Source organism: Mobula hypostoma, chromosome 18, assembly GCF_963921235.1.
Source record: "Mobula hypostoma chromosome 18, sMobHyp1.1, whole genome shotgun sequence".
Taxonomy (NCBI): domain Eukaryota; kingdom Metazoa; phylum Chordata; class Chondrichthyes; order Myliobatiformes; family Myliobatidae; genus Mobula; species Mobula hypostoma.
Window position 1 is genome coordinate 12,732,027 of NC_086114.1, and position 25,179 is coordinate 12,757,205.

Consider the following 25,179-nt stretch of genomic DNA (forward strand, 5'->3'; position numbering starts at 1 on the left):
CCTGGTTTGCTCAATCTATTCTCGTTAGGACCTCCGACGTCAGGTAGCATCCTGGTAAATGTCCTCCACGTCCTCTTTAAAGCTTCGGCTTCCTCCCTATAATAAGGTGACCTGAATTAAACTCAATACTCCATGTGCAGAATCACCACCTGTGACGAGATGCCCACCTCAGTTTTAAATGACCAGCCTCTGAAAGGCAAGTAATTGATGGAGCACGTCGGCTCCATCCACCAAACATCCACCAAATGGTGGCCAAAAACTTTGTAATTCTAATTTCCATTCTCATTCCAACATGTTGGTCCATGGCCTCCTCTTGTGCCAAGATGAGGCCACCCTCAGGGAGGAGGAGCAATACATTATATTCCATCTGGGTAGACTCCAACCTGATGGCATGAATATTGATTTCTTTTTCCCTCCCCCTCCCATCTTCTTCTATTCCCCACTCTGGCCTTTTATCTCTTCTCACCTGCCTATCACTTTCCCCTGGGTCCCCTCCTCCCTCCCATTTTCCTATGGTTCACTCTCCTCTCCTCTCAGATTCCTTTCTCTCCAGCCTTTGACCTTTCCTGCCCACCTGGCTTCACCAATCACCTTCTAGCTACCCTCTTTCCTTGCACCCCCGCCCCACCTTTTAATCCTGGTGCCTTCCTCCTTCCTTTCCAGTCCTGAAGGAAGGTCTGAGCTAAAATGTGAACTGCTTACTCACTTCCATAGGTGCTGCCTGGCTTGCTGAGTTCATCCAGCGTTTTGTACGTGTTGCAGTGACAGGTATATCTTGTATTGGGTAAGGAGACCGAAACTGTGCACCGTACTGGCGTGGCATGGCGCAGCAAGCAACCTGCTGGAGGAAAGTGAGTGGGTTGAGCAGTCTCTGCTGTGGTGGGGTAGGGAATGAGGCAGGGGAAGGAATAGTTGATGTTTTGGATCAACACCCTACATCAGGACTCAAGGTATGTTGTTGCTGGCCATTGGCCAACACTCTACCGGTACTCAATCCATTGATTAATTAATCGCCAACTCTTACAGGATATTTTTGCCGTCCCAAAATGACTGCCCAAAATGCCTGGAAGCAAAATAACTCAGTGTCAGAAGTAATTCACGGGGTAATATGAGGTGCTTTGATAATGATAAGGTGCTGTCAAAATGCAAACGCTATTAATTATTGCTAGCTTTTGACTGGGAAAGATCGGAGAAAGTTGAGTTTTTGCTGCTAACGCTGGCACTTAGCCGTGACTTCACTTGGGGTGCACCCACGGGGAGACTTAGTTTCTATTGTTTACCGTTCTCCGACAGCAGGGGAGTAGAGAGTCACAGGGAGGACATCTGTTACACGGTGCTCAGTGGGCTGGTCACATGGGATCCTTCAGTGCTTTGTATTGCTTTTATAGTTTAAAAAATAGCTTCCACATGATCAGGAAATCTGGCCGATCAGAGGAAGCTTGGCTGGGCGACAGGTGTGCTGCTGAATCCCAGCTGCTGTCTCTTTCGACCGAGTAGTTCAACAGCGAGCGGTATAAATAGATCAACAGAGCCAGAAAGTAGCTGCTCCAAGTAATTTTCTGAAATCTCCAACACTGCTGACTTCCATGAGCCTCTGAGCCACTTTGATAATTCACCTCAAGGACAGGGGAATTTAATGGCCGCTGCTAACTGCCCTTGAGAAGGTGGTGTCTCCCATTAATGTGTAGTCCTTCTGCTGAGGAGGGGCTTTCAGGATTCAAAGCCAGCAATGACAAAGGAACGACGGTATACTGTCAGTCTATATACAGTATACTCTGTCTTGCCACTAGATACAGATGGGAATTGGGAAGAGAGAGTGAGGCTGATGCTGCGCAATTCTCCCTCACTTAAATCCAAATCATGCGCTAGTCTCGATACCATCATAATGGCGTCGAGGTCCTCATCGACGTTGACGATGGACAAATAATACAGTGCCTATAAAAAGTATTCACATCCCACACCACCCCCCCCAGAAGTTTTCATGTTTTATTGTTTTAAAACATTGAATCACAGTGGATTTAATTTGGCTTTTTTGACACTGATCAACAGAAAAAGACTCTTTCATGCCAAGGTAAAAACAGATCTCCACAAGATGATCTAAATTAATTACAATTATAACACACAAAATAATTGATTGCATAAGTATTCATCTCCCTTCAATATGACAGACCAAATCATCACTGCTGCTGATAATTCGTTTGAGAAGTCACATAATTGGTTAAATGGAGATCTGTTTTTGGAGACCTGTGTGCAGTGAAGGTGTTTCAATCAGTTGTAGTAAAAATACACCTGTATCTGGAAGGTTCAACTGCTGGTGAGTCAGTATCCTGGCAAAAACTACATCATGAAGACAAAAGAACACTCTAAGCAACTCCGCAAAAAGGTTATTGAAAAGCACTAGTCCGGTTAGATGGATACAAGAAAAATTCCAAGTACACTGAATATCCCTTGGAGTACAGTTAAGCCAATCATCAATAAATGGAAAGAATATGACACAGCTGTAAATCTGCCTGGAGGAGGCCATCCTCAAAAACGGAGTGACCGTGCAAGAAGAGGACTAGGGAGGGAGGCCACCAAGAGACCCATGACAACTCTGGAGGAGTTACAAGCTTGAGTGGCTGAGATGAGAGAGACTGCGCATGTAACAACTGTTGCCCAGGTGCTTCACCACTTGCAGCTTTATGGAGGAATGGTAAAGAGAAAGCCACTGTTGAAAAAAAACTCACGTGAAATCTTGGCTAGAGTTTACCAGAAGGCATATGGGAGATTCAGAAGTCAGCTGGAAAAAGTTCTATGGTCTGATGAAACCAAAATTGAACTTCTTGGCCATCAGACTAAACGTTGTGTTTGGTGTAAGCCAAACACTGCACATCATCAAAAACACACCATCCCTACCGTGAAGCATGGTGGGGGCTGCATCATGCTGTGCAGATGCTTCACTGCAGCAGTCCCTGGAAGGCTTGTGGAGATAGAGGGTAAAATGAATGCAGCAAAATAAGGGAATCTTGGAGGAAACCCTGATACAGTCTCTGCAAGAGAACTGCAACTTAGGAGAAGATTTGTTTTCCAGCAAGACAATGACCCCAAGCATAAAGCCAAAGCTACACAGGACTGACTTAAAAACAACAAAGTTAATGTCCCGGAGTGGCTAAGTCAGAGTCCAAACCTCAATCCAATTGAGAATTTGTGTCTGGACTTGAAAGGATCTGTTCACTCACCATGCAATCTGACAGAGCTTGAGCAGTTTTGTAAAGAAGAATGGAGAAACATTGCAGTGTCCAGATGTGCAAATCTGATAGAGACCTATCCACACAGATTCAAGGCTGTAATTGCTACCAAAGGTGCATCTACTAAATATTGACCTGAAGTGGGTGAATACTTATGCAATCAATTATGCTGTGTTTTATATTTTCAATTAATTTAGATCACTTCGCAGAGATCTGTTTTCACTTTGACATGAAAGAGTTTTTTTCCTGTTGAGCAGCGTCAAGAAAAGCCAAATTAAATCCACTGTGATTCAATGTTGTAAAACAATAAAACATGAAAATTTCTGGGGGGGGAGTGAATACTTTTTATAGGTAGTGTATTTAAGTTAATATTATGTATACAATATATGGCCAACAGTTACTTATATATTGTGTTTTATAGGATTGCTTTTATACTGACACTCTGTCACCACTTTATTACGTACACCTGTACACCTGCTCATTAACGCAAATATCTTGTCAGCCAATCATGTGGCAGCAACTCAAAGCATGCAGACATGGTCAAGAGGTTCAGTTGCTGTTCAGACTAAACATCAGAATGGGGAAGAGATCTGATCTCAGTGAGTTTGCTTGTGGAATGATGGTCGGTGCCAGACGGGGTGGTTTGAGTAGCTCAGAAACTGCAGACTCCTGGGATTTTCATGCACAACAGTCTCTAGAGTTCACAGAGAATGGTGCATAAAAAAACACCAAATGCGTGGCAGTTCTGTGGCGAACGGGCCTTATTAATGAGAGAGGTAGGAGGAGAATGGCCAGACTGGTTCAAGCTGACAGGAAGGCGACAGTAACTCAAGTAACCACATGTTACAACAGTGATGTGCAGGAGAGTGTCTCTGAGAGAACAACATGTTGAACTTTGAAGTGGATGGGCTACCCCTGCGGAACACTACAGACACACAGAAATATACTCAGTGGTCACTTTATTAGCTACCTCCTGTACCTTATATATATATAGTCTCAGCATATATATGCTAATCTTGCATATACTGCCACACTCAGTTACTTGTATGCTGTGTTTTTATAGGATTGCTTTTATATTTATATTTATTGTTTTTTATACTGCATCAGATCCAGAGTAACAATCATTTCATTCTCCTTTACACTCGTGTACTGAAGAACGAGATTAAACAATCGTGAATCTTGAATAGTTCCGCTTCATAAAATGGTGAGGGATAGATCTGAGAATGCCTTGGTGACATTTGGAGCTAAAGCAGGCTATCGACCGTAATCCTGTTTGTGGCAACAAGCGAGCTGCTGGAATACTCAGCGGGCTGCACAGCGTCTGTGTGAGGAAAGGAACTGCCGACATTTCAGGTTAAAACCTGCCGGTCGAGATGGTGCCAGTGAACATCTTCCAGCTAGCACACAAAAATGTCCGTTTTGCTTTTTTTACGTCTGTTTTTCACCTTTAAGTGTGTCTTTGGGACTGTCAGATCCTGTGATTTACAGTTTGGAGACTGTTTGAGTGATCCAGTGCTTTGCTGTCTCCGAGAAGAGTCTGGGAAGCGTGCACGCACTCAGATGGACTCGATGTGAAGAGACTTTGAAACGGGGTGCGGGCCAACGTTGGACTCCATTTTGCCGATTAAAGCTTCGAGGAAGATTGAGACATCAAGACAAATGCGAAAGGCGAGCGAGAGTTCAACACTGACTACCTTTCTTTTGATCAAGAAGGAGTCAGTGAGTGGCCTATCACTGTGCGGCTCACTGTGGCAGGCGGGTAGGCCTGTCTGTTTTGTGTGGTGTCCCCCTCTCTCGATGAATGTCAGTGATATCGTGGTTCTGCATTTATGGATTGTGGACTTCTTCAGACTTATGGTTTTTATATTCTGTGATTTTTATCGCCAGTTCCTTTTCCGTTTTGTTGTGCGAGGGAAGGGTGTTTGGGAGTTGATGTTCTGTTAGTTATTTTGTGTGGGGGAGGAGGGGTAGTTTTTTGGGGGTTGATATCTTTGTTCTTTTTCGTGCAGAGGATGGGGGTTTATGGGGGTTGATGATTGGGATGCTGTTCTTTATTGTGCGGTGGGGGGGTGGATTTGATTTTTCTCTCTGAGTGACTTTCATGTTCTTTCTTTGTCTCATGGCTATCTGAATCTGGAGAAGATGAATTTCAGAGTTGCGTATGGATGCATGCTTTAATAATAAATGAACCTCTGAACCTTTTGAAACCTGGAATATCATCAATTCCTCCTGCTACCACTCCGCTCCACCCATTAGTTTGAACATGGTTCAACTAATGAGTAAACCCAGCAATTATCGGCCTGTAAGTTTGACGTCAGTGGTGGGTAAATTAATGGAAAGTATTCTTAGAGATGGTGTATATAATTATCTGGATAGACAGGGTCTGATTAGGAAGAGTCAACATGGATTTGTACATGGAAGGTCATGTTTGACAAATTTTATTGAATTTTTTGAAGAGGTTACTAGGAAAATTGACAAGGGTAAAGCGGTAGATGTTGTTTATATGGACTTCAGTAAGGCCTTTGACAAGGTTCCACACGGAAGGTTAGTTAGGAAGGTTCAATCATTAGGTATTAATATTGAGGTAGTAAAATGGATTCAACAGTGGCTGGATGGGAGATGCCAGAGAGTAGTGGTGGATAACTGTTTGTCAGGTTGGAGGCCAGTGACTAGTGGTGTGCCTCAGGAATCTGTACTGGGTTCAATGTTGTTTGTCATATACATTAATGATCTGGATGATGGGGTGGTAAATTGGATTAGTAAATATGCAGATGATACTAAGATAGGTGGCGTTGTGGATAATGAAGTAGGTTTTCAAAGCTTGCAGAGAGATTTGGGCCAGTTAGAAACGTGGGCTGAAAGATGGCAGATGGAGTTTAATGCTGATAAATGTGAGGTGCTACATTTTGGTAGGACTAATCAAAATAGGACATACATGGTAAATGGTAGGGCATTGAAGAATGCAGTAGAACAGAGGGATCTAGGAATAATGGTGCATAGTTCCCTGAAGGTGGAATCTCATGTGGATAGGGTGGTGAAGAAAGCTTTTGGTATGCTGGCCTTTATAAATCAGAGCATTGAGTATAGGAGTTGGGATGTAATGTTAAAATTGTACAAGGCATTGGTGAGGCCAAATTTGGAGTATTGTGTATAGTTCTGGTCACCGAATTATAGGAAAGATGTCAACAAAATAGAGAGAGTACAGAGGAGATTTACTAGAATGTTACCTGGGTTTCAGCACCTAAGTTACAGAGAAAGGTTGAACAAGTTAGGTCTTTATTCTTTGGAGCGTAGAAGGTTGAGGGGGTCTTGATAGAGGTATTTAAAATTATGAAGGGGATAGACAGAGTTGACATGGATAGGCTTTTTCCATTGAGAGTAGGGGAGATTCAAACAAGAGGACATAAGTTGAGAGTTAAGGGGCAAAAGTTTAGGAGTAACACGAAGGGGAACTTCTTTACTCGGACAGTGGTAGCTGTGTGGAATGAGCTTCCAGTAGAAATGGTAGAGGCAGGTTCGATTTTGTCATTTTAAAAAAATTGGATAGGTATATGGACAGGAAAGGAATAGAGGGTTATGGGCCGAGTGCAGGTAGATGGGACTAGGTGAGAGTAAGTGTTCGGCACGGACTAGAAGGGCTGAGATGGCCTGTTTCCGTGCTGTAATTGTTATATGGTTATATGGTTATATACCCACCAAGTTCCTCCAGCAGATTGTTTCTTGCTTCGGATTCTGGCATCTCCAGATACAAGGTTCAAGTTTATTTTTCACACGTACATCGAGACGTGCAGTGAAATACTTTGTTTGCATTAGCAGCCTACACAGCTAAGGGTGTTCTGGGGGCAGCCCGCAACTGTCGCCACACATTCTGGTGACAAGCGCCTGCAGTATCTTGTGTCCACGTTTCCAGAACATGGTCTTAAATTTACCGTTCTTCGAGAGATCAGTGCTGAAGCCCTTTCTCCGGCAGTGAGTAGCAGATCCCACCTCTCTCGGCTACCTTGTAATTCTTCCACTGATTAGCGTATGCATGACCCTACTTACCAACATTTCTGCTCAGGGAGACAGGTCCTTCCAGTTGGCCTCTCATAATTATACACACTTTAATAAAGCTCCCCTCGGTCTCCTGTGTCCTAAAGATTAGATTACTTCCCCCCCAAAACTTTCACCACCAGCTTTGGCAACAGCCTGTAAACCATTATTGGCACAACCCTCCCCACCATTGAGGACACCCTCAAGAGGGTGTGCGTCAAGAGTGTGAACCCTCACTATCCAGTACATGCCCTCTTCTCATTACTACCATCGGGGAGGAGTTACAAGAGACTGAAGCCTTCTGTTCAGGAACAGCTTCTTCCCCACCACCTGTTCTTTATTGCACTACTTAATTATTTTGTAATTTATAGTAGGTCTATGCCTTTGCACATATTCAGTGAAAGGAGAAATAGTTATCTGCTGAGCGTATCCAGCTATTGCCTATTTTTATTTCAGATTTCCAACGGCTGCAGTATTTTAATTTATTTTAATTATGCAGAAATGGTGTAAAGCAGGAATAACGAATATTCAGAAATGTCATATTCCAACACTGATGTAATAAGAGAATGGTGTATTGCAGGAATGTTGTGATACAAAATATATTAGAAACATAGAAACATAGAAAACCTACAGTACAATACAGGCCATTCGGCTCACAAAGCTGTGCTGAACATGTCCTTACCTTAGAACTACCTAGGCTTACCCATAGCCCTCTATTTTTCTAAGCTCCATGTATCCATCCAGGAGTCTCTTAAAAGACCCTATTGCTTCTGCCTCCACCACTGGCACCATTCCACACACTCACCACTCTCTGCGTAAAAAAACTTACCCCTGACATCTCCTCTGTACCTACTTCCAAGCACCTTAAAAATATGCCCTCTCGTGCTAGCCATTTCAGGCCCGGGAAAAAGCCTCTGACTATCCACACAATCAATGCCTCTCAACATCTTGTACACCTCTGTCAGGTCACCTCTCATCCTCCGTCGCTCCAAGGAGAAAAGGTCAAGTTCACTCAACCTATTCTCATAAGGCATGCTCCCCAATCCAGGCAACATCCTTGTAAATCTCCTCTGCACCCTTTCTATGGTTTCCACGTCCTTCGTATAGTGAGCCGAGGAGAATTGAGCACAGTACTCCACGTGGGGTCTGACCATGGTCCTATGTAGCTGCACCATAACCACTCGGCTCTTAAACTCAATCCCACGATTGATGAAGGCCAATGCACCATATGCCTTCTTAACCACAGAGTCAACCTGCGCAGCAGCTTTGAGCGTTCTATGGACTCGGACCCCAAGATCCCTCTGATCCTGCACACTGCCGAGAGTCTTGCCATTAATGCTATATTCTGCCATCATATTTGACCTACCAAAATGAACCACCTCACACTTACCTGGGTTGAACTCCATCTGCCACTTCTCAGCTCAGTTTTACATCCTATCAATGTCCCACTATAACCTCTGACAGCCCTCCACACCATCCACAACACACCCAACCTTGGTGTCATCATAAAATTTACTAACCCATCCCTCCACTTCCTCATCTAGATTATTTATAAAAATCACAAAGAGTAGGGGTCCCAGAACAGATCCCTGAGGCACACCACTGGTCACTGTCCTCCATGCAGAATATGACCCGTCCACAACCACTCTTTGCCTTCTGTGTGCAAGCCAGTTCTGGATCCACAAAGCAATGTCCCCTTGGATCCCATGCCTCCTTACTTTCTCAGTAAGCCTTGCAAGGGGTACCTTATCAAATGCCTTGCTGAAATCCATATACACTACATCTACAGCTCTACCTCCATCAGTGTGATTAGTCACATCCTCAGAAATTATTGCATTGCAATGTTATAGTCATAGAGTCAATGAGATATATAGCACAGAAGCAGACCATTCTGGCATTGACAGTGAGGCCAGTCAGCCATTTTGGCTAATACGCTGGGGCATATGCTGATTGGAGGAGATGTCAAAGATAAGTTTTTTCATACAGAGAGTAGTGGGTGTGTGGAGCATGTTGCAGGGATGGTGGAAAGGCAGATACATTGGATACTCTTAGATAAGCACATGGATGACCGATAAATGGAGGGCTATGTGGGAGGGAAGAGTTAGATTGATCTGGCATTGGGTTAAAGGGTCAACACAACATTGTGGGCGGAAGAGCCTAGACTGTGCTGTAATGTTTTGTGCCTGTGTCTATATTAATCCCATTTTAGACACAAGGAAGTCTGCAGATGCATGAAATCCAAAACAACACACACAAGATACTGGAAGAACTCACCAGGTCAGGCAGCATCTGTGGAAATGAATAAATAGTCAACGTTTCGAGCCGAGACCTTTCTTCAGGACTGGAAATGAAAGGGGGAAGGTAGCAGAATAAAAAGGTGGGGGGGGGGAGGAAAAGGGGAATAGCTAGAAGTTGATAGGTGAAGCCAGGTGGATTGGAAAGATAAAGGGCTGGAGAAGGAGGAATCTGATAGGAGAGAAGAGCGGACCATAGGAGAAAAGGAAGGAGGAGGGGACACGGGGTAGGTGATAGGCAGGGGAGGAGAGGTGAGAGGTCAGAGTGGGGAATAGAAGGGGGGGGATGGGAGGGAATTCTTTTAAAATCCTATTTTGTTTTATTCTCCCCACATTTTCATCAACTCCCCTCAGATTCGAGCACTCACCCACACGCTAGAGGCAACTTACAGTGGCCAATTAACCCACAAACCCACATGACCTTGGATCCCAAGGAGACTCACAAGGTCATGGGGAGAATGCGTAAGCGCCACGCACAGCACCTGAGCTCAGATTCGAACCTGAGTCTCTGGTGCTGAGCTTCAAGTTCCATTCCCACAGGCTGATGCCACACTGTGCATCCATTCGAGTTCCCAGATATTGCTCAATTACACCAGGTGATATTTGGTTAAGTCAAATCAAGTCTATTGTCATTTAACTATATAACCATATAACAATTACAGCATGGAAACAGGCCATCTTGGTCCTTCTAGTCTGTGCTGAGCTCTTACTCTCACCTAGTCCCACCGAGCTGCAGTCAGCCCATAACCCTCCATTCCTTCCCTGTCCATATAGCTGTCCAATTTAACTTTAAATGACAACATCAAACCTGCCTCAACCACTTCTGCTGGAAGCTCGTTCCACACAGCTACCACTCTCTGAGTAAAGAAGTTCCCCTCATGTTACCCCTAAACTTTTGCCCTTTAACTCTCGACTCATGTCCTCTTGTTTGAATCTCCCCCACTCTCAATGGAAAAAGCCTATATACATGTATACCGTCAAACGAGACAACGTTTCTTTGAACCAGGGTGTAAAGCACAGTAGTATACATAACATACATAATACATAATATCTACAGATCTATAGATGGATTACACATAAATAAATAAAGTGCATAAATTAAATATTTTAAGGTACAGAACAGATTACCCAGTGATACTTTGAATGTGATGCAGCAGGAAGTTCAGGAGCCCAGTGGCCTGAGGGAAGAAACTGCTTCTCTTCCTGACCATTCTTGCTTTTATGTATCAGACCTTCCTGCCTGACGGTAGACTGGCAAAGAGGATGCCAACTGAATGGTCGCGATCCTTGATAATACTAATGGCCCAGAAAGTTGGTATTTGCCTTTCTGATGACCCATTCTATGAGGGTATAATAAAATATTAGCTTTATTTGTCACACACACATCAAAATGTACTGTGAAATGAGTTGTTTTTGTGTCAGATGAAATCAGCGAGGATTGTGCTGACTAGTGTGCAAGTGTCACCAAGCTTCTGGCGGCAACATAGCCAGTCCACAGCTTACTAACCCTAGGTGTACGTCTTTGCAATGTGGAAAGTTTGAAACTTTCTGTATATACAGTATGTGTGTCTGCGTCTTTTTCTTGCAGGTAACGTGAAAACCTGTTGATTTCTTAACACTGACTTGCAGTCCAGTGGCTACGACACTTTGGTGCCCTAACTGCTGTTACTCGTACAATGGAGAAACATCATTCTCCTTTGTACATGTTTAGATGGTGACAAGAGGGCAGATAGGAGTGAATTATATCAGCTAGTTGAACTGATTGTGGAGTTTAGAAAGGGTAAGATGAGGGAACTCACACCAGTCCTCACAGGGATCAGATTGGAAAGGGTGAGCAATTTCAAGTTCCAGTCAAAACCTCTGATGATCTATCCTGGACCAACATACTGACGCAGCTATGAAGAAGGCACGACAGCGGTTATATTTTATTAGGAGTTTGAGATTTGGTATATCACCAAAGACACTCGCAAATTTTAACAGATATACCATGGAGAGCATTCTAACCGGCTGCATCACCATTCATTATGCGGGGGGGTGGGGGGGGGCTATGGCACAGGATCAAAAGAAGTTGCAGACAGTTGTAAACTTAGTCAGCTCCATCATTGGCACTGGCCTCTGTAGCATCCAGGACATCTTCAAGGAGCGATGCCTCAAAAAAGCAGTGTCCATTATTAGGGACTCCCATCACCCAGGTCATGCCCTGTTCTCATTGCTACCATTAGGAAGGAGGTACAGAAACGTAAAGTTAGTGATTCAGGAACAGCGTCTTCTCCTCTGCTATCTGATTTCTAAATGGATATTGAATCCATGAACACTACCTCACTACTTTTTTATTTCTATGGATGGTAGGGGTGTGGAGGGCTATGGGTGTAGGCAGTTTAAATGGATCGGCATGAACTAGATGGAGCAAAGGGCCTGTTTCTGTGCTGTACTGTGTTTCTATGACTCTATGACTCTAAAAAAGAAACCAGAGCACCCGGAGGAAAACCATGTGGTCACAGGGAGAATGCACAGACACCAGCAAGAATTGAACCCGAGTTTCCAGCACTGAAACAGCTTTATGATAATGGCTGTGTTACTGTGCTGCAAGTTCCAGAGTATTGGACACTGACAGCTGCCTGTGACCGAAACACAGGATTGAACCCCCCGTCCCTGGAGTTATAAGGCAGCAGCCCTAGTCACTGCACCATTTGTACTGCCCTTTAATGTGCTGCTCTACAAAAATGCCCTGCAAGTGTCTCTGATTTGCACATTAACACAGCGCTCCTCCCAGAATCAGGAACACAGTGGTGTTCGACCAGAGTCATCATTGCCCTCATTAGCAGTGTACATCAGCTTTGAGCCGGGAATCCTGATGAAGGTATCAACCATCATACTCCAGCGACTCCATCTGGACATCTGCTCCACAGAGCGGCCAGAGGCACATGACAACACACACTACCAGCTGAGCTAACAGGATTGCACACACGCTCCATGGCTTTGCCGCCGTCTGCTCACAGATAATTACAGGGCAGGAAATCCGGCCCAAGTGAGTAATCACTCCAGGGTACAGATTAACTTGCTGGACAAGGAGCGCTGCTAGGGGATAGAGTCAACGCACAGAGTCCCAGTCCAAGAGCAGAGTAGAAAGTCAGCGATTTCCCTGAAGGTATCCAATTCTATTTTCCCCAGAACACACTGCCATCCTCTCTATTACTGTCATTACCGTCTGGTTTGCTACAGCATCCTCTCAAAATATAGAAAGAACTGTCAGGACAACAGAAAAGGTCACTGCTGCAGAATACCATCACTGCACAGCTTGTACGTGTCCAGGACAAAGAAGGGGCCACCGACAGCGATTTTGTTAAGAGCTTTAGAGAGGGTGTGGAGGAGATATACCAGAATGCTGCCTGGACTAGAGAACATATTTTATGAGAATAGCCTGAGTGAGCTAGGGCTTTTTTCTTTGGAACAAAGGTGAATAAGAGGTGATTTGATAGAAGTGTACAAGATGATAAGAGGCATAGATCAAGTGGATAGCCAGAAGCACTTCTTGGGATGAAAATGGCTAGTACGGGGCGGGGGGGGGGTATGAGCTTAAGGTGATTGGAGGAAAGTATAGGGAGGATGTCAGAGATGGAGTTGCTTTTCTTTTACACAGAGAGTGGTGGGTGTGTGGAACACATTACCAGGCTTGGTGGTAGAGGCAGATACATTAGGAACATATAAGAGTCTCTAAGACAGGCACATGGATGATAGAAAGATAGAGGATTGTGTCGGTTATGTGGGAGGGAAGGGTTAAATTAGTCTTAGAGTAGGTTATAAAGTCGGCACAACATTGTGGACTGAAGGGCCTGTACTGTGCTATAATGTTCTATGTTAACAACTGTGGACTGCAATGAACAACAGGCAATCTCATCCTCAACTAGAAGCTCTGGGGAGGCAGGGGGAAGCTAGTGAAGGGGTATGAGATTATGGGGGAAGCAACTTTAAACAAAATTGCTTCAGTCTGACAGGTTTAGATATCATGTTGGTTTTACAGGCCTCCCGATTACTTTCCCTCATCTCGGCAGTGAGTAATTTCAAATGGGCACCAAGACCAGCAATACATCCAATCATGTCAAACTCATGCTCAGAGCCAAGATAGAATTTGCCTTCAGACTTTGATATTGATGCAAAATTGTGGCCAAAAAAAAAACGAGCTGCTGGAGGAACTCAACAGTTCAAATCAAAGTATTATCAATGAATATTTATATTATTGTCTGTAAAAACTCCATTGAATGCACCAGAAACCATCTAGTAGTTTCAGAGCCTCAAGGGATGTCCTCTTGATCCAATGGGTTACTCTTTAAACAGAAATTCATTCTTTTTCATTATCTGTGATCTTTTGATAGCTGGTATTATGTGTTTGTTTGGTGGCCTGGACGAGGAATCCTGAGGGTACAAGTTCAATGTTCAAAGTAAATTTATTATGAAAGTACAATATACTACCTTGAGATCCATTTTTCTTGACAGCATTTTGCAGGGAAAAGGGTACCCTTTCTGACTGGTTGCCTGTGACTAGTAGTGTTCCACAGGGGTTTGTGTTGGGACTGATTCTTTTTTATGTTATATGTCAATGATTTGGACGATATGAAGATAGGTGGAATGGCAGGTAGATTTGAGGAAGTAGAGAGGCTACAGAATGACTTAGACAGATTAGGAGAATGGGCAAAGAAGTAACAGATAGAGTACAGTGTTGGGAAGTGTATGATCATGCACTTTGGTGGAAGAAATAAAAGGGTTGTCTATTTTCTAAATTGAGTTAAAATACAAAAAAACTGAGGTGCAAAGGGATTTGAGAGTCCCTGTGCAGGATTCCCTAAAGGCTAGATTTGCAGGTTGAGTCTGTGGTGAGGAAGGCAAATGCAATGTTAATATTCATTTCAAGAGGACTAGAATATGAAAGCAAGAATGTAAGGTTGAAGCTTTATAAAGCACTGGTGAGGCCTCACTTGGAGTATTGTGGGCAGGTTTGGGCCCTTTTTCCTAGAAAGGATGTGTCGGAACTGGAGAGAGTTCAAAGGAGGTTCACAAAAATGATTCCAGGATTGAATGGCTTGTCATATGAAGGACATCTGATGGCTCTGGATTTGCATTCACTAGAATTCAAAAGAATAAGCGGTGACTTCATTGTGTCCTCAGTGAAAGCCCTTGATAGAATGGATGTGGAAAGGGTGTTTCCTATGGGGTGGGGGGTTCTAAGACCAGAAAACACAGTCTCAGAATAAAGGGGCACCTTTTAGAATGGAGATGAGAAGGAATTTCTTTAGCCAGAGAGTACTGAATCTGTGGAATTGTTTGCCACAGGCAGCTGTGGAGGGCAAGTCTTTATGTATATGTAAGGCAGGAGTTGATAGATTCTTGATTGGTCAAGGCATCAAGGGATATGGGTTGAAGGCAGGAGACTGAGGCTGAGAGGTTAAATTTGATCAGCTATGATGAAATGGTGGAGCAGGCTTGATGGGCCAAATGACCCAATTCTGCTCCCATATCTTATGGTCTTACAGAAATACGAAAGAATTTATGAAACAGTATACATAACAAAGACTGGCAACCAATGTGCAAAAGAAGACAAACTGTACAAATTAAAAACAAATAAACAAACAGTAAATAAATAATACTGAGAACATGAGTTGTAGAGTCCTTAAAATTGAGTCTATAGGTTGTGGAATAGGTTCAGTATTGAGGTGAGTGAAATTGGGCTGCACATGTGGAGAACGCTTGAAGACCCTTCATCTGAACTGAAAGAGTATAACCAGTGAGGGATTATTGTGGCAAGAGGCGACAGATGATAGGTAGTGTACTCTTTACAGTGCTAGAGCTCAGGGTTCAATTCCCACCACTGTCTATAAAAAGTTTGTATGTTCCACACATGAACATGTGGGTTTCCTCTTGGTGCCCTGGTTTCCTCCCACGTTCCAAGGATATTTCGTTAGTAGTGGTTAGTAAGTTTTGGACATGCTATGTCAGCACCAGAAGCATAGTGATACTTGTGGACTTTCCCCATCTCATCCTCGGACTATGTTGGTTGTTGGTGCAAACAAAGCATTGCTCGATGCTTCAATGCACATATGACCAATAAAGATAATCTTTAGGATCATCTAGGTGAGGGAAGTGACTGACAGACAAAGGAGGGGAAGGGTGGAAATAGTAACAAGCCTGGGAGATGAAAGATGGAGACAGCAAAGGCCTGAGATGATGGGAACTGACAGAGAAGGAAGGTAAAGAGTGGAATTAATTAGGAGATCGAGAAAGAGATAAGACAGTATTACTCTTGGCTAGGCGAGCTTCATGGTAACTCTTCACCCTTGCAATAGATGATGTGGTATCCATTGTATCTTAAAAGCTTCCTACTGGTTTACTAATCTTCACTAGTCACCTGATCTTCTCAAAAGCTGACAGCATATAAGAAATTTATTGCTAATTATATTTGAAAAGAATGTCTCTTTTGACTGGTTTCCAGGGGATCTAATATCCTCTCCAGCACATCATTATTGCAATCATCTGTTGACTGTGAAACAATCCTCCCTCCACAACAACAATACTTCTTTGTGGAAGCATCCACTGGGCCGTACAGTAGTGTAACAATATTGGAGCTCCAGTGACTTGGGTTCAACTCCTCTGCTCTCTGTAAGGAGATGGTACGTTCTCGCCGTGACCTGGTGAATTTACTTCGGTGTCCTCCCACATTCCAAAGATGTACATCTTTGGATTGTGGGAGGTGCAGGCTCATTGGGCTGCAAGGACCAACTACATTGTATCTCTAAATACAATAAGTAAAATGTTAAGGGAAGGAATTGTTCTCTGTAATAAATTTCTCCTCATCTTTGTCTTGCTGGGGGAAGCCCCTTGGGTTATGCTCCTTAGTTCCAGACTCAGATGGTGGAACCTGCAGAAGGTTGTGAACTCAGCCAGCTCCATCATCCCCAGCATCCAGAGCACCTTCAAAAGACGATGTCTCAAACACACCTACCCATCACTAAAGACCCCCATCTTCCAGGACATGCTCTCTTCTCATTACTACTATCAAGGAAGAGGTACAGGAGCCCAAAGACACCCACTTAACATTTCAGAAATAGCTTCTTCCCCTTCAGACTTTTGAATGGACAGTGAACCCATTTTATTTTATTTTCTCTCTTTTTGCACTACCTATTTGGTTTTATATAAATATACTTCTTATCGTAATTTATAGTTTTCATTATTATGTACTGCTACTGCAAAACAACAAATTTCGTGACATAATGCCTGCCAGTGATATTAAACCTGATTCTGCCTTGTTTTCCTGATGTTGGTTCATTACTTGTTGCGTTTAGTGTTGTTCCACTGAGCATTGTGGGCATACAAAGTTGGCACTGAAATGTGTGGTGACACTTGTGGGCTGCCCCAGCACCCCCTGAGGACACACACTCGGCACGCACCCTGGGGTGTGCTGTTGCCAACACAAGCGACACATTTCGCTCTATGTTTCAATGTACATGTGCTGAATAAACTTGAATCTTAAATCTAGATTCCAGTGCCTTCAAGTGTTTTGTTGCATTAAAAAGGTCAGAGAGTTGTATTGCATAGAAACAGGCCCTTCAGCCCATTGAATGTGTGCTAGCCATCAAGCAGTCATTGATACTAGTCCCATTTTGTTCTCCCCACATATCCCTCAAATCCCTCCCTCGGATTCTACCACCCACCTATACACAAGGGGCAATTTACAGTAGCTAATTAAACCTGCTCATCTGTGGGATGCTTTGGAAACTGGAGCCTCTGGAGGTAACTAATACAGTCAAATATGCAAACTCCACACTGACATCTCTGATGGTCAGGACTAAAGCTGAGTAAACTGGAGTTGTGAGGCAGCTCTGCTGGCTTTGCCCTGTGAAATCCAGATTATATACAAATGCAAGCTGTTGTTTGGTAGTATTTACTATGAATGGCAAAAAAACATTTCAAATCCACCTCTTTCCATCCCCAATCAATAGTCCACTCCCTCTGACTCAACGTGTTGCAAACATGAACCATCTGATAACTTGATAAATCAACTAATAGTTTCCAATTAACACAACACTGAAGATCTTTTTCAATAATCATTGAGCGTTTGATAGCTCTGGGCCTGTACTCACTCAAGTTTAGAAGTAATAGGGGATCTCATCGAAACCTTTCAGATATTGAAAGGCCTAGATAGAGTGGACGAGGAGAAGCTGTTTCCTATAGTGGGCAGTCCAGGACCAGAGGGCACAGCCTCAGAATAGAAAACTGTCCCTTAGAACAGGAATAAGGTTGAATTTCTTTACTAGCGGGTGGTGAATCTGGAGAAATTATTGCCACGGACAGCTGTGAAGACTAAGTAATTGAGTATACTTAAAGTAGAGTTTGATAGCTTCTTGATTGATAAGAATGTCATAGGTTATGGGGAGAAGGCAGGAGAATGGAGTTGAGTGGGATAATAAATCAGCCGTGATGGAATGGTGGAGCAGACTTGATGGGCTGAATGGCCTCATTCTGGTCCTATGTCTTATGGTCTCATAGAGGCAGCAGTCAAGCTTAGTTTACTGGCTTGACAGTGAAACCCCTACATCTTACTCAGAATAATTGCTTTGGGTCAATCAGTCAATCAATGATACCATTCAGAAATGAGAAACTAAGCTTCTGTGCAAAACTGCAGCCAACGGAATGTGAAATTCCTTAATAATTCCTAAACTATCCTCAGGGATCATTTTGCCCATTTTAATAAGAGCAAGAGATTCTGTAGAGACTGGAAATACAAAGCAAAACACACAAAATGCTAGAGGAACTCAGCAGGCCAGGCAGCATCTATGGGAATGAATAAACAGTCAACCTGATGGGCCAAATGGCCTAATTCCGCTCCTATGTCTTTTTGTTTTATAAACATTTTGGGCTGAGGCTCTTCCTTGGGATTGGAAAGGAAGTGTGCAGAAGCCAGAATAGGAAGGTGGGAAGGGGTGAGGAGGGATGGAATACAAGCCGGGAGGTGATAGGTGAAACCAGGAGAGGGGGAACATGGGTACGTGGGAGAAGAGTTATGATTATTTATTTCTCTATCTTCCAATAATTTCTCCCTCCTTCCCCTTCTGTCTTTTTCCACTCCACGCTCTGCCTCCCCTTCTCCTGTCCCCATCTGCCTATCACCCCACTTTAGTGGCCCCCATCCTTCGCTTTCTCCCATGGTCCATTTTCCTTAAATCACTTCCTTCTTCTTCAGCCCTCTGCCTCTTTCACTTATCCACTCCCGGATTCTTTATTCATCCCACCCCCCTGTCCTTTCCCTCCTCCCACTTTAAGTTCTGGCTGACTCCCCCTTCCTTTCAGTCCCGATGAAGGGGCTCAGCCCAAAACATCGACTGTTTATTCTCCTCCATAGTTGTTGCCTTGCCCGCTGAATGTGGCTTTTTGATAATTACTCGGCATTGCAGGGATAGGTTCAGAGTAGTTCATTGTCAAGTTCAAGATAATTATCATTGACACTCACTGGTTGTCCGCCATGTGGAGAGATGCCCTTCTCAGAACTCCACCAGAAGTTACTGCAATCTCATCCCATTGCCTTGACTTCTAATGCCTGTACGAAATAAAAGAAACAAATACAGCATGTCAGAATCAGAATGATCACTGACGTATGCCATGAATTACAGTGCAAAACATAAAATATACTATAAATTACATCAAAAATGTATATATAAAAAGAAGTTATGAAAGAAGAGCAAAAAGAGTGAGGTAGCATTCATGGGTTCAACGTCCATTCAGAAGTCTGCTGGCAGAGAGGAAGAAGCTATTCCTTAAGCTTCCAGCTTGTGTCTTTGGTCTCCTGAACCTCCTCCCTGATTGTAATAATGAGAAGAGGGCATGTCCTGGGTGGTGAGTGTCCTTAATGATGGATACCGCCTTTTGAAGATGTCCATGATGCTGAGGAGGCTAGAGCCCATGATGGAGCTGTCTGAGTTTACAATCCTCTGCAGTTTTTTTTTCCAACCCTGTGCAGTAGCTCCTCCATAACAGACAGAGATACAACCAACTAGATCCATAGAAATTTGCTTGAGACCTTGTGTAGGCTAATAGGCTTTATCCCTGCCAACAGAAAGAATGAAGGACCTAGTGGAGAATTCCCTGGTAGAGAGGCCTATATTCACTGGAGTTTAGAAGAGATCTCATTGAAGCAGAAGGTAATGAGAGGGACTGATGGAGTAAATATTTCCATAGAACGAGAATGCAAAACCAGGGGCTACTCATTATAATCTCAGAGTATTTTCATAGTGAGAATGCAAAAGCAGGGACCACAGTCTCATGAGAAAAGGTCAGCCAATTAGGTCTGAGATGAGGAGAAATCCCTTCACTTAATGGGTTCAAAACATTTGGAATCTCCCTTCACCACACACACACACACCTTGAGCCACTGAGTTTCTTTAGCAGTTTATATTTTGCTTCAGATTCCAGAATTTGAAGTATTTTGTGCCTCCACTTTAAGGCAGCTGCTTCTCCGGTTATGAATAGTGCAATAGGGTTCCAATAACCAATAACCAAAATTGTGCTTTCCCTGCTATCTAGCAAAATGAAACAAAGAATTCATCATTCCCAAATTCAATTATATTCTAACATAGCAACATTTAAATGCAATCATTCCCTCAGTTTTGAGGATTATATGCAGGAATTCCCATTCACCTTGAGTAGGGAAGATTATATAGTGATCTAACTGTAATGTTTAATCCAATTAAAGGATTGATTGTATAGATGAGGGAAACTATTTTTGCTGGCCAGCAAATTGAGAGTTAAGGACAACACATTAAAATTTAGTTCACATCAGAGAAGATTCAAAGTTCAAAGTTAATTTATTATCAAAGTATGTGTATGTGATCATATACTACCAAGATTTGCTTTCTTGCAGGCACTCAGTAGGAAAAAGGTGAAAAAGTCTGGAACTCTCTCTGCCCAATTGAAGATTCCATGACAGAGGTCAAAATGTCTTTCTTAGTCAGATCGGTGGAGTTAATACACAGACCAGCCATGATCTCATTGAGCGAATAGCTTTGATGATCGTTGATGACCTACATTTGTATCTGAGTACGTAAACTACTGATCAATTAAAAGGAGACATAACTTTGATTCTTTATTGCTTTCTGATAGTTACTGAACATGCTACTGTTATTTGTACCAAAATATAGTGAAAAGTTTGTCTTGCATACTCTTCATAGAGATCAAATCATTACTCAGTGCACTAAGCTAGAATAAGGTAAAACAATAACAAGGCAGAATAAAGTACAAAAAGTTATTGAAAAAGTGCAGAGCAAGTCAACGATAAAGTGTTGGATCATACCGAAGTAGACAGTGAGACAAAGAGTCCATCTTATTGTACAAGAGACCTGTTAAGAGTCTGCTCAACAGGACCAAAGCTGTCCTTGATCCTGGTTGTATGTGCTTTCTGGCATTTGTATCTTCCGCTCAGTGGGAGAGGAGGGAATAGAGCATGTCTGGGATGAGATAATGTTGATTGCTTTACTGAGGCATGAGAAATATAGATAGTGATCATAAAGGGGAGGCTGGTCCCTGTGATATGCTGAGCTGTGTGCACAACTCTCTGTAATTTCTTACAATCATGTAAAGAGCAGTTGCCACACCAAACCGTTATGCATCTAGACAGAATACTTTTTATGGTGCATCAATTAAAATTCGGAAGAGTTGACAGGGATATGCTGAATTTCTTTTTTTTATTATTAATTTTTTTATTGCAACACCAACAAATTACATTCAATACAACCAGTTGCCAATTACATTTTGACTGTTTAACCCAACCACCCCACAACCTTCATCACCATCCCCCCTCCATCCCTCTCTCCCCTCCACCAATCAACTGAATAGTAGTACATACACAGACAAAGCATTCCTATTTTAACAAAAGATCTTTTAAGTTAGATATCAGATTTGTCCACATTAAGATTGTGTTTGGTCGTGCATCATTTACTCTTGCTGATGAAAGTTCCAGGTAAGAAATGTCCAAAAAGCTCTGAAGCCAGTGAGTATTTGAAATATCATGGGGAGGTTTCCAACGCTGGACTACAATTTCCTTTGCTGCAGTCAGGCCTGCCAGCCAGATTTTGTGTGTTTTTTTCCGTAAGGGAAAGGTGGGAGTCATCATTTAGAAGATGAACAGCAGGGCCCATTGGTAATTGTACGATATGCTGAATTTCTTGAGCCTCCTGAGGAAGCAGAGATGTTGGTAGACTTTCCTTGCCATGATATCAATGTGTGACATTATTCGATCATGTGCCTTGGAAAAAGAAATCTTGAGGTTTTTATATCATCACTGTTTTAGCATGAAAGACAAAGGGGCGAGATAAGATCTGGTTCAGCTGTTTGAGGCCAGTGTTTGTCCTTTTGGCTTCTGAAGGTGAGAAGTCAGTGGAAGGATTGAAGGCAGCACCCACCCCCTCCCCCACCACCGAGAATGACACACAAGATGTGTGAGGAACACAGTGGGCCAAGCAGTATCTATGGAGGAAAACCTAGAGTCCCAACCCAAAAACCCTCTCTCAGCCAAAGATGGTCCTCATTCCAAACTCAGAAAACAGCTAAAGTTATGAGGTGAAATATTTAGGCTGAGTGTGAGGGGAACTTCTTCACTGAGAGGGTGGTGTGTGGGTGAAACGAACTGCCAGCAGAAGTGGTGGATGCAAGTTTGACTGAAAAATTTAAGGGAAGTTAAGATAAGTACATGGATGGGAGGGATACGGAGGGCTATGGTCCAGGTACAGGTTGATGGGACGAGGTAGAATAACAGTCTGGCATGGACTAGATGGGCCGAATGACATTTTCTGTACAGTACTGCTCACTGACTCTACAACTTATAGAGCATAGTACAGTACAGGACAGTGCAGGCCCCTCACCCCACAATGTTGTGCCAACCTCTTAACCTACTATACGATCAATCTAACCCTTCCCTCCCGCACAGCCCTCCATTTTTCTATCATCCATGTGCCTATCTAAGAGTCCCTTAAATATCTCTATGTATTTGCCTCTACTGCCACACCCACCACTCTCTGTGTTAAAAAAAAACTACCTCTGATATCCACCCCTATAGATACTCTAATCAGCTTAAAATTATGCCCCCTAGTATTAGCTATTTCTGCCCTGGCAAAAAAAATTCTCTGGCTGTCCACTATCTCTATGTCTCTTATCATCTTATACACCTCTATCAAGTCATCTCTCATCCTCCTTCGCTCCAAAGAGCTCGTTCAAACTTTCCTCGTAAGACACGCTCTCTAATACAGGCAATATTATGGTAAATCTCTTCTGCATTCTCTCTAAAGCATCCACATCCTTCTAAAATATTCTTTTAAAAAAATCTAATAGCACAACAATTTTTAAGCATACCAAGATATCGAGCATTTATGTGTGGAACTATTCATAGAACAATGCCTAGAAGAATTTATCTTAACATAAACGCACAAAATAATTATTTGAGCCACTGGAGACAGGGGATGAGTACTCAATATTGGTGAATGGGGGAAAGTTGAAGGAGGGGAGAGGAGAGGAGAAGATGTTCAAGGAGAAAATTCCAGAATTTAGCATAATGATTGGAGGGATAGTTGGAAATGGTGGATTAAAAAAAGTGGAAGGTGCCATAGAAAAGAAATATATACTCAGGAGGTTCTGCAGATACAGCTGGTCTACAGCAATACACGCAAAATGCTGGAAGAACTCAGCAGGTCAGGCAGCATCTATGGAGGGAAATAAACAGTCAATGTTTCAGGTGCTCTTGAAAGGTCTCAGCTCGATACGTTGATGGTTTATTTCCCTTCAGAGATTAATCTGGCTTCTTCTTCCGCATTTTTTCCAGCCCTGGTGAAGGGTCTTGGCCGAAACGTTGACTGCGTATTCCCTTCCAAAGATTATTCTTGTTTCTTTTCCCCATTCTTTTCCAGTCCTGAATGAAGATTCTCAGTCTGAAATGTTAACTGTTTATTCCTTCTCCACAGGTGCTGCCTGACCTGCCGATTTCCTCCAGTGTTTTGTGTGTGTTCCCATGGGGAAAAAAAGAGCAGTGTCTGGAGCAAGGCTGTGGGAAAGAATATGAGGGACAAGGCTTTTAAATGGTGAGGGATTCTGGCAACAAATGTACCCCAGGTTGTTCAATCAGTGCAGCTTGGAGCAAGGTAGGACACACAAAAGATTAGAAAGAAGGTGAAATGGTCAGAAACATGTTGGAATAATCACAACTGCAGGTAATAACACCATTTGGATTTCGCCAACAGATGAGGTGAGGCAGGGTCGGAACCAGTTCTAAATTTAGGACATACTTTATTGATGCAAACTTCACCTCTGCTGTACAGCCAAATTAAAAACAAAAATCAATACCAGAAAAAATTGCACTGTCCTGTTTTTAAGATGCTGTTCTAAATCTCAGCTGGACTTGCCGACTGATTTGCAACTGAGAACGCTTTGATCAAGCCATTGATTCCTCTTACTTGGCCTGCAATTTGTTGCTGATATTCTGGATTCTATTTGATATGAGTTACTGCAAACAACTTGTTTAAGCATCTTGCAGAAAATTTGGGAACCTTCCAATGTGTTAAAGATTTAAAGATTTAAAAATTAGCTTTATTTGACACAAGTACGTTGAAACATACAGAGAAATGTGTTGCTTGCAACAAATCAAATCAGCAAGGATTGTGTTGGGCAGCCTGCAAGTGTCACCATGCTAAGTGCCAGAGTAGTGTGCCCACAACTCTAACCCTTACTGTATGAACTTGAATGTGTGGGGAAACAGAGCACTTGGAGGAATGGGGAGAAGGTCCAAACTTCTTACAACCAATGGCGGGGATTGTACCCTGATCGAGGGTCACTAGCGTTGTGCCAACCACTACCCTACTGTGACACTCCTCTTATTCGTACGGTTTCTCCCCCCTCTTAACTTGCATAGTCCGAATCTGAAACCAACTAAGCGCTGGGCAAAGTGCACCAGCTGCAGTGTTGGTAGGAGAATGGATGGAGGTGATAGTCTTAGACCATAAGACATAGGAGCAGAAGTAGGCCATTCAGCCCATCAAGTCTGCTCCACCATTCTATCATGCCTGATTTATTTTACCTGTTAACCCCATTCTCCTTTCTTTTCCTCATAGTCATAGTCATAGTCATACTTTATTGATCCCGAGGGAAATTGGTTTTCATTACAGTTGCACTATAAATAATTAAATAGTAATAAAACCATAAATAATTAAACAGTAATATGTAAATTATGCCAGTAAATTATGAAATAAGTCCAGGACCAGCCTATTGACTCAGGGTGTCTGACCCTCCAAGGGAGGAGTTGTAAAGTTTGATGGCCACAGGCAGGAATGACTTCCTATGACGCTCTGTGTTGCATCTCGGTGGAATGAGTCTCTGGCTGAATGTACTCCTGTGCCCACCCAGTACATTATGTAGTGGATGGGAGACATTGTCCAAGATGGCATGCAACTTGGACAGCATTCTCTTTTCAGACACCACCGTGAGAGAGTCCAGTTCCCTCCCCACAACATCACTGGCTTTACAAATGAGTTTGTTGATTCTGTTGGTGTCTGCTACCCTCAGCCTGCTGCCCCAGCACACAACAGCATACATGATCGCAC

General features: G+C 43.1%; 1 protein-coding gene across 3 annotated transcripts in view; it reads right to left on the reverse strand.

The window, feature by feature from the left end:
- tmem266 (transmembrane protein 266) overlaps positions 1 to 25,179 on the reverse strand; it is a 206,545-nt gene that overhangs the window by 109,894 nt on the left and 71,472 nt on the right. For all 3 annotated transcript variants that reach the window (XM_063070459.1, XM_063070458.1, XM_063070457.1), the window contains exon 2: positions 19,053 to 19,139. In XM_063070459.1, coding sequence (XP_062926529.1) covers positions 19,053 to 19,066 — 14 coding nt within the window. In that variant the 5' untranslated portion in view covers positions 19,067 to 19,139. The remainder of the gene's footprint in view (positions 1 to 19,052; positions 19,140 to 25,179) is intronic.